Source organism: Plectrocnemia conspersa, unplaced genomic scaffold (assembly GCF_051122295.1).
Source record: "Plectrocnemia conspersa isolate PC_06_02 unplaced genomic scaffold, ASM5112229v1 ptg000002l, whole genome shotgun sequence".
Lineage (NCBI taxonomy): Eukaryota > Metazoa > Arthropoda > Insecta > Trichoptera > Polycentropodidae > Plectrocnemia > Plectrocnemia conspersa.
The window spans coordinates 10,501,534-10,512,904 of record NW_028277166.1 but is presented as its reverse complement, the minus strand read 5'-3'; the positions used below and the strand labels follow the sequence as shown (position 1 = coordinate 10,512,904).

The window sequence follows — 11,371 nt, the reverse complement described above, 5'->3', positions numbered from 1 at the left end:
ATTCAAGAAAAACCGGTCCACTGACATGTTTTTCTATGTTTCAAAATTGTTTTTTGGAATTAGAACTAGTTATTTTTTAACATTTTAGTAATACATATATAGGTCGATTTATGTCTGTAAATTATAGTGCAGTAAGTTTTTTTATTTATATTATATTATATAACTTCTTGTATTTTAAATTTCATTTTTATAAAGGTTACAACTATTTATTGTCTAGTGTATCTTATTTTATTTAATCACTTGCTTTAATAAAAATGAGACTTCAAACATTAAGTGAATATTAAAAATATAAATAGCTTAATATAAAATACAGAAATGCATAAAAAGCGTAATATTCGTAACTGCCATCGAAACTGCAATTGACAGTAACGTCCAATAATCCATAAGTATATATTATTTGATATAAGTTATAAATGTTTACTTTACACTCAAAATTGAATTAAAAAAATAATGTGGCGGCGAGATAAGGGATGGCTCCTCAATAAAAATTCCGCAGAGAGATTTCTATATGCCTTCACCAGAGAGAGAGTCAGAAGAAACAAGTTTAAAAAAAAAATTAAAGGTGAGACATGCGTATGATTCAACACCACACAAAAAAGACCCTGAAAATAAGTTATAAGATAAACAATTGGCGAATAAAACATTAGAAATAGTTTAAAGAGTATTGTTGAATTAGAGGAATTTTATTTTATTAGTTATTTTAAAAATAGCACATTAAACGAGAGAATCCATTAAAGCAATACACACGTGTTAAAATTTCATAAAATTACTTACAAAAAAAAAACATTTAAATAAACAAAATATTCCTAAATGAATAATAAATCATAATAAACAACATCACACGTGATTCAAATAATATAATATCGAACATAGTATACATACATTTCATATGGTTAACTCAGGTTAAGTGCACAAAATCAATTTCCAAGTGGCAGTCAATGACAATTATTAAGACTTATTTTCTGATTGAAAATAAATGCTATAAATAAATGAATAAAACTCGAATTTAGATTGTGTTTATTATAAAAAAAAAAACAAAGAAAAATTATAAATTAAAGAATCAAACAAAATACGATGATTTTCAAAGTTTTTTTTTTAGTGGTATCGGTTTATAACGCAATACGTAATACGAGTTGTGACACTCATAAACATCTTAGGTTTTTGTTACTGACTTATATATTTATTTAAGTAATAATATTGTCAAATGCACCTTGTTAGTGAAAATAAAACAAATACTTTGTGGATCTACCCAAACTACCCAAGCATGTGAAATAGTTTAAAATTCTTGAAATTATTAGCCAAATAAACTCTAAAAATAAAAAATGGCGCGATTGACGAGCACTGGTCTAAATTGACATTGTAATTGTATACTGTTTACTGCAATGGTTAAAAGCCTGACTATCTGAATTAAGAGCAAATTTAAATATTCTCCGATCACAAAAAGTGTTGCATATTAATAAATTATGATTCGTGTTAATTAGTGCTTAAATCCATAAAATTTGTGGGGTCCATCAACAGCCACAAACCTTTTATTTTGCCCGTGAGAATTGTTTTTAAAAACGCGTTAAAAGTGACATAAACCAAATTATATTTACGACATGGCGGAAAGTGGTAAAGACTTTAACATATAAGTGCAATTGTGCATTTTACACGCGTGATGCGGAAATTCCAATGAATTGGATAAAAATGGCAGTTCGAGACTTAATGTAAGTAATATATTTTATATTATATTTACAGAATAGTAGAATTCGAAATGAAAAGTTTCTAGATTGTCAAATATCTAACCTGTTCAAACTTTAACGGTCGTGCAACACAAAATATGCTAGTAATAAAACAGATAACAAATCCAATTACACAACTGAAGCGAAAAAGGACGAGCATTAAACCTCCCTCAGACTAGTCTGAATGTATAAAAGCAAGTACACAGCGTTTAAAACGACTTTTCCGTTCTAGGTTCGCTTCCGCTAACACATCATCAAGAAATTCTACTTGAGATTTTCAACTTGGACACACAAGAATTCATCTGAACCGAAACCAAAATGAGCTATACCAACAATCGAGACGGAGAAGACTGATATAGCAGCCGCTTCCCTCTTCCAGTTAAGACATCTGGAGTCCAGAGTTCAACCGAATCTTTGTACAATTTATACAAACGTGAACTGAATCAAATTTATTACACAATATTTATAATGAAATAACTTTGTCTTCTATAAAAATGAGCACCCAGACACTATTTCTATACAAATTATATACAAGTTATAAAAAAATAATTAATATATTTGTAAGTCGGGGAATATTACCTTGGTTCGAATCTCAAATGAATCCTAGTGTTTTTTTTTTATCTTAATAGTATTTGGTAGAACGGAATTGTTATTTGTATATAGTATTAATTCCGATCGATGATCAGACTATGTTTTCTTAGATTTTTTCCATCTCATCGATGAATATAATGATGATAAATCAAAATCTAAATCGTACATATTAGCTATTAAAAATTCTCTAATAATTATCTACTTTAGCTTATAGAATAAATCATATATGTAGAAAAAAATATAGTAATTTTTTTAGGTCTGATAAAAAATTACATCGTCACTTCTGGTAAATATATAATCAAAATTTAGGCCTTCAATGAAATATAAAATAATAATATTAATAAAAAGTAACAACAATTCATCCAAATATACATATTACTGTTGCTAAATAGAAAATATTGTATCAAACTTGAACTTCAATCAAAGGCCATGGACAACAAATCGTCAACTTATTTTTATAACCATCTTCTAGTAATAAACATTCGATTTTAATCATGATTTTTAGTACAAATATTTCATAGGATATGTATTAACGATGATGCTTTATTTATGTTATTTAATTACATGTGTAATCTCATTTAACTGGTTTTCGTAATATCATTACTAAATAGAAGATCATAAGTCAACCATATATAAAAAATTATCTTTCCGAATGATTGTAAATTATTAATAATTATAAATAAATGTCAAAATGCTTCTAAATAAATGGTTTATTTAAGATTTTTATAAAAAAAATAATCGTGATATGTTTTTTAATTTCCTCAACTGAACTAAAACTACGCTGAAACTTCAGTATGTTAATAGTTTAATAGATAAAAAAAAATATATTTGTTATTAAGGTTTCGTTTTAGACCATTTAGTCATAATTCGAGAAAGTGTTTATAATTGATAAATATATTTTTAAAGACAATTATAAAAAAAACTCGATTTATCCTTAGTAACAATATTATACATAAACATAATTAAATATTTATGATAAAATACGGTATATAAAAAAATCCATTTTTTCAATTAAAAAATTTTTTTGATATCATCAATAAATTATATAGTACTTCTAACTTCGTAAGAAATCTAATGTATGTAATATTTTAAATGAAATTTATATATATTAATATATGATATTAATACTTACGTCTCAATAAGAAAAGTTCTTTTAGTTTTTCCATCGGTGATCTCTAGTGCATCTAAAAAGTGTTAAAAAGAGGTTTTTAATATTTTATTTATTTGCTTGTTATGCGACTATTAAAAAATATTTTTATAGGAACGACTGATGGTTTTTTTCATTATAATGCAACAAAAATATTACTTAGTTAGATTGCTAAAATAAAATCATATTTGTTTTAAATAATATATGTAAGAAAAGTTTAAAAGTCTTAAACAACAAATTATACATCGCATATATCATAATAACTCGTATTTGCGGAAATAATAAATACGTATATTATTACTTGTGTATATGACGTTTCTAGATTACGTGAAATATAGCAAATTGGAGTTAAAAAAATTTATTAGGCTTTAATTTTGTATCAACGTAGTTTGTATTATATTTTATCACTAAACTCAAGATTATGTCAATATATTTATTTAATCGTATGTGGCCTAATAATCTATAAATTTTAACAAGAAACGTATATTCAAACGTAAAACGAAAATTGTCAGTCCCCCATTTAGAGTTAATAAATAAAACATCATATCGATCCAGTCAAAACTAGTTTCTGGGAATTTCGAATGTCTGACATATCATAATCATTCCAGAAACTTTCAAGCATTATTAAATATGCGTTTCCTAACCAATGTTTTTCTTAACTATAACATACACCTATATTTCATATGTATATTTACTAAAATTTTGCAATGATTCACTTTCTATATTTTTGATTTCTAATATTTCTATAAGAAAAACAATAAAAGTTTTCTACAATATCTCTATGTAGTGTACTATTATAAATGATATTGTAGATAAGCAAAACATATCAAATATTGCAATATTATTGATACGAAAAATATATTAAATAAATAAAACATTGATAAAAATGTGTTTTTTTATTAAAATAATTACTATGTTTATTTACAACGAAATAAAATATAAATTACAAGTTGATAAATTCGGTTTTATTTTTATTTGGTAAGAGATATACATATTACATAAGATTTGTCAAATTATTTGAAGAGAAACGATTAAAATTGTAAGAAAATTATATTTGTATTAAATTATCTTAGGATTACTTTCAATCAATAAAATGTGAATAATACACATTATAACTAAACATATAACGTAAACATACAGAAGGGAAGTTAATCGATTGCTACGTACCCATGTCGGCCCTTTTAAAGTTGCCAGTTAAGAAAATTCGCAGTATACAACATAGATTATTTTTGGACTTCGCCCTTTGAAAAACGATAATATTTTATTTTTCAGAAACTCTCAGAATATAATTTAAAATATCAATACCTATTTTTAAAATAATACACAACTGTATTTTTAAAGTAGATTAGTTCAAAAAAAATTAAAAATATTTCACTACAGATATAAATAAAGCAAAAGACAAATATTCAATTAAGGCGAATACTAATTACTATCTTACATTTTTGTTTTAAAAGTTTGCTACTTCGTAACATGAATTCGCCTAAATTCAATAAAACACTTTAAAATATTGCAATTTCTACTATGACTTGCTTTTGCAATAGCCATAAATAAATCTCAAAGACAATCTCTTAAATTTGTAGGATAAATTAAAAATCTCCCTGATTTTTTGCTTATAAACTATATTTAACTGGCTCTAATGTGGATAATCTTAAGGCATTTTTAATTTCGGTACTTTTATGTTATCGGAGGCCATTTTAAATATTTATTTTGTTTTAGGTTGCTTATGTTATTTTAAATGGATGTCGTAAGAATCTATTGTAAGAATATTTTTTCAGTACGAGGCAAGTTAAAGAGATTACTTTTAAAAATATTAGCTTATCCATTAACTTGAAAAAATGGCTTCTAATTTTAAAAAACAAAAAAATGTATTTAACCAGTATTTAAATTGACGCATTAACTGTGTGAAAAGCTTATCGCAATATGCATCAAAAGCGTAACAAATAAAAATATCACTAGTGTTGTCTTTCATGGCGATATTAGATTCCAAGGGATCAGCTAAAGAAAAACCCAACGACCATTCAGGGCATTTAAAATTCCAAATTATTTTCTATTGTATTGACAAACGGAATGTGAAATGACAAGTGCAATGTTGTCAGTGTTTTACCTGAGTAACCGGTTACGTAAATATTCTAATAAGAAAGCAGATGGAAGTTTGACCGTCGTGTCAAAGGTAAGCAAGTGACGAAACTTTCTCCAGTTAGATCAAGCGTACGGAAGTATTATACATATACAATATATATCTGTCATTTGGAATGCGTTTCCCCAACATAAGAGAGTTCATTTGGACTCGCACCAAATGAAGCTATGCCAGTCATATACAGAGAAAGCAGCCGCTTCCCTTTCATGTCAACCCTAGTGTAGCTACAAAGTCCGAAATTTGAAGTTTTTGTTATTAATTTAATCGTCGAAATTTCTTAAGCAAAATTGTATAATATTAATAAAAAAAACCATTTTTTATTATTTATTCACTAAAACTATTTAGACAGTTAACTATCCCTGTGTTTTTCTAAGCTACTAAAACATCAATTGGATGTGTCGTCATTTTGTTATCGCTGATAAACAAGTTTTTAATTTATAAATAATGTAATAATGGTATTCCCCATAGCTGTGGTTTTAATTTATTGGTGCCAAAAAATGTTTTGTGTTTATTATTGAAATAATTAAAGCCTCGATTGCATATTTTTCTGCTATTTAATCAATAATAAATATATTTGCAATCAAAATATAACGCCATCTGCAAATAATATTAAAAACATATTTATTAATAATAAATAAAATGTATTTTATAAATTAATACAGATGCTGCTATTATAAATTTTATATCAATATATTATGTACACAATAATCAATATTTATCTGCTTAAAATGGTTTGAGTGTAAATAATTTATATTTATTTTAAACAGATAAAATATAAATTGAGACAGATTCGATTATTATGTAAAATTTTTATATTTTTTTAATGAAAATCATAAGCTTTTAATATATTGAAAAACATAATCTATATTATAGAAAAATGAATTTTTATTCTTATAATATGTAACTTATTTATGCTATATTTTTTATTTTATGGGTAATGATTAGTAAACAAAAACTTACTTTTATAAAACATATATTTATTAAATAATATCATTTTTACATTACTAATAACACAGTAAATAATAAATAAAATTAAAAATACACAACAAAAAATATTCCAATATATTAATAAAATTCGCAACAATATCTAGCAAGTATTTTAAAATACTGCTCATACGCTACAATAATAATATTTTAATTATACACTTATTAGGAATATTAACTTTGACTTCACAATCTCTCATATACGTTGTTAGAATATTATGCACGAATGATTACAATAGTATAATATACACATTTATAAGATTCGCCTATCTTGCTGTTTCTCCCACGACGACAGTCCGGCGCCAAAGGTTCAGCGCCGCGACTTTACGGTTCAACTTTTAACTCGAAAAGTTAAGCCGAAAAAAATATAACAGATAACGAGCTCCCCACATAATTTGCGAGAGTATAGATTAACAGGACCAATTCAATTTTTTCGGTTCACATGATTTACTTCGCTCGTTTCTTGGTGAACTTGACTCTTTTCCTGTTGAGTCTGATGTTGGGGTCGAAGAAGTGATCCACGTAGCTATCGTCATAAGATGACGACTGGAAGGATCCAGATCCAGACATGGAGATCCAGCGACAGTTGGATCCGCAGCTTTCCATTGAAGACGGAGACATTTCGGTCTTTCCGCTCGAGAAAAGATCTTCTTGTTGATTCTCGATGTCTTTGTAAGAATCCAGGATGTGCTTGTAGGCGCACTCTATTTTATGCTCTGGTTTTCTTCCGATGGCTTTCAGGGTCCTCAGTCTCAAGCACTGTTTGCAGTATCCACAGCCGTCGAAAGGCATGTTGATAATTTTATAAGATTCACACGTCCGTTGAGAACTGTGCCGCGATAGCGTTTGAACGACGTTGTACTGGTCAGTGGTATTTATAGTAGCTGTCAGTGCAGTCAACACACAAGAACGTTTGCATCATCTTAGATTCATTCTCTAGGACAATTAATTGTGTGCGTTGCCTGTAGCGATAAGGATGGCGATTGGTGATTAAGCACACGAGCTCCAAAGATCGGTTTTGGCGTGTGGCGTAAGAATATATTGACAAGCGATCATAAAAAAAATTATGTTTCCGCAGATTAATTTTAAGATATGTTTATGTAATAAAATATAATATAGAAACATAGTGCTAAACGACTTAATTATCATCAAAAATTTCAGCTTGTTAATAAAAACATATTTTCCTAATTTTTCCTGTTAATTTATATCTCAATTGGGCTTCCATATCATTGCTTATTTGTTATACAATTTATCCGGTATACTTTGATTAAAATATAAAATTAAAATCAGCAGCAAAATTATCAACTGAGACTGTTTTGAAAAAAATAAAAATTAATTTTTCAGATTGTAATTTGTCAATGACTTTTGCAAAACCCTTACAATATTTTGCTTATATTTTTATTTTTCCTCATAAATTAGTGTTTTATTAAGAAAATGCAAATGTACATTTGATTGATTCAAATGTTTATTTTCAGTGCATTTGATCGCAAAATGTATTTTTATATATTTTTTTAAATAAACTTTGTGGTTCAAATTAGTTGCTCAGAAAAATATTTTTGTTGAAAATATTTAAATGCTGTTCTTGTAAGGAGTTAATAGAAATATAATTTTGCGTTAAAAACAAAGGCACTTAATGAATCAAATCATTTAAATAAACGTGAAACGAAAACCCCTAGAAATAGAAAACACCACTATATTTTCGAAAAGCCAATAAAAAATGTTTGCGAAGCCCCTACAATATTTTGCATATAGTTTTATTTTTTTCATGAATTTATGTTTTATAAAAAACTTCAGATATGTTGATCGCAAAACGCATATTTATATTAAACTCTTCGTGGTTCAAATTGGTTGTTCAGTAAAAATATTTTTGTTTGTAGTATTGATCTAGTAGATTATATAATTCTGCGATAGAAACAAAGGCGCTTTATTAATTAACCCTCTAGAAATTCTACATTTAAACAAACATAACACGAAAACCCCCAGAAATATAAATCACCACCAAATTTTTGAAAGCGTTAATAAATGACATTTAGGAAACCACTACAATATATTTTTTTTCTTCATAAATTTGAGTTTTATATAATCTTATATACAATTGTTCTAAGCCGCATCCAATTCTCTACTCTGTTTGTATGAACACAAATACACGTAAGCAAAGGCACTATATTTAATTTTAATAATAAATAATAATAAAAATAAAAATTGAATTTGCTTTGTTGCTTTCCGAGGCACCGGTAATGCGTTCTGTTGTTTCGACCAATTAAAAATAAGCATTCAAATATAAAACAAGATGGCCGACAGTACCGTGACAACAGTTTTAAATAATTATTATTTAATAACGACGCGACAATAATTTTCATTAATTCGTCATTTGACTGAATATAAATAATCGGATTGCAAATTAACTAGGTGTGTTATAACTATGTTAACTTAAATATATACATAATGTGTTGAGGATTAGAAGAATACATTGATTAAACTAGATAAACAATCTTCGTAATGAAATCTTCAAATTTTGAATTCCCGGCGACGGGCTTCGAGGCCGAACAGTGAGTTTTTCCTTTTATAAATAATCGGATTTCAAATTAACTAGGTATGTTATAACTATGAAAATTAAATATATACATAATGTGCTTAGGATAAGAAGAATACATTGAATCTTCAAATTTTAAATTCCCCTTGCCGGGCTCCAAGGCCGAAAAGTGAGTTTTTCCTTTTATATTACATAAACATTATCATTGCTTCCGATTTAATGCACATATACGATAGATTTTAAGAATTTCAAATAAACCAGGTACATTTTAAACGTGAACGTGTAATATATCCTTAGTATGTAATCTAACGTTAAATAATATAAAATGTTTTCTTCTGGAAATATTAAGTCAAATTGTAAACCTATTTTTAAATGAATTGAAAATGTTAAGTAGTTTTTTATAGATTGAACCATTTTATTCATTGAAAATCCTAAATAATAATGTCCAATTTGAACCATTCAATTTTAAAATATATTCAAAAAAAATCAGAACGAAGCAAAAATAATATTTAAAACCCAAAAAGTTCAGGGTCCGGTATTCGCACAATTGCTAGCTTCTGTATCTCACGATAGTGAGTTACCGACAGATAGTTTCTTCATAATTTCTCTTAACGAAATTATGAAGAAATTAATTAATCTGAATTTTCAATATTTGAGGCAAACATTAAAATAACAAAAAAATGGTTTTTAATATTTGATGTCCTTAAAACAATAAAACCAAGTTCAGTAGCCAGTAATTATATTTCAGTTAATTTAGTATACATACATACATATAATTAAAGCAAGATTAAATAATCGTTCAGTGGCCGTTTAATGCTTTGTTTTTAAATATTATTTTTAAGGTAAATACTAAATTAAATAATTGTAATGGTTTTACTTATTTTTTTTTTATATGCATTAATATTACGTAATTACGGTTTTTGGAAATATTGAAATTTTAAAATCGGTTTTTTAAAAGACCCTTTTTGTATTAATTCTCTAACTCATTTAAACGCTTAGTTAAGACTTGTGCCAGATAAAGATTTTGCTCACACGCACGTTCATTAGGGGGCGAGGACTAACCATACCTCCTTATTGGTCTAAATATGTTGTTCTCTATTTGTTAAAGCTGTGAGTAAGGAACAAATAAATAGTTTTGCAAAAAAACTCGGACCACACAAACACTCAATACTAGATTTCTATATTTGAATCTTAACTAATAGTGAAAAATATTATGTATCTTAGTTAGTAGAATTGAACTGTTTTAGTATTTTAATTAATTCACCACTGAGGGTCGATATATTTCACCCTTATGTATACGTATTATTTAAGTCACAGGGAGCTTATAAAACGGTTAAAAAGTACGCAAATTACACACACACTAAGTATATTATTTAGCTTAGTGTGATGGATTTAACTGTTAGTGTCTTAATTGATTCAGCAATTATCTTTAATAGTATTTTAGATGCATTTAAATAACCCTTAATATGTGTCCCGATAATTAAATAAGATGTAGAATTAACTTAAATATATTTTTAAATGTATAAAATATAATGTTTTACATGTACTAATAAATAATGTTTAATAGGAAAATTTTCTAATTAATCGCCTGTGTAAAATCAATCAATTAGCTTTAGTCTATAAGTGCAATTCATTATCTTTTAAAAGGTCACTTTTTAATATATCGAAATCATGAATAGTACAGGGCTAAACAGAAATATTAAATTGATTTATTCGATAAAATTTAGTTAAATTAGTATTGTATTAATACAATACGCAGTATATAGTGAATCATTACGTAAATTAGATCAATCTAAAGTACAAAATAAATTTATATTTTGGAACAATAACTAGTTTCGGTATTATCAAATAACAAATATTAAAAATCAATGACAATTCGAATTGTTACAAAATATTTACTTATGCATTCAAGTCATTGAAAATTTATGTTTTACTCATAGTATAAATAAAAATATTAATCCAACAATGGATAAATAGCAAATATTGGATTAAAAATTATAATTATTAAATAAATAAATCAATATATAATTATATTTTAGCCGCAATTAAAATTGTGACGTCGTTATCAGTAAGAAGTCTGTCATTTTTTAATAATAAGAATTATACTGAATTTTATAGCTGTTTTCTTAGCGCCATGTGTAATGGACCATAATGACCCGGTCAAGAAAGTCAAATCAAAAACATTTTTATTTTTACAATTAAGTACCCATTTAAACAATTATTTTTTACTGAGCTATTAAATGTTTTATAAAATATTC

The 11,371-nt window shown here is 26.5% G+C and overlaps 1 protein-coding gene across 1 annotated transcript; it reads right to left on the bottom strand.

Annotated features, from left to right (window-relative positions):
- Positions 1 to 6,560: 6,560 nt before the first annotated feature.
- Positions 6,561 to 7,494, bottom strand: LOC148237593 (uncharacterized). The gene has a single exon (XM_088205699.1). The coding sequence runs from the start codon at positions 7,370 to 7,372 to the stop codon at positions 7,028 to 7,030; it is 345 nt and encodes a 114-aa protein (XP_088061825.1). The 5' UTR covers positions 7,373 to 7,494; the 3' UTR covers positions 6,561 to 7,027.
- Positions 7,495 to 11,371: the final 3,877 nt, after the last annotated feature.

Coding starts and splice junctions, on each gene's coding strand:
- LOC148237593 (XM_088205699.1), bottom strand. CDS start 7,372: ATGCCTTTCGACGGCTGTGGATACTGCAAACAGTGCTTGAGACTGAGG.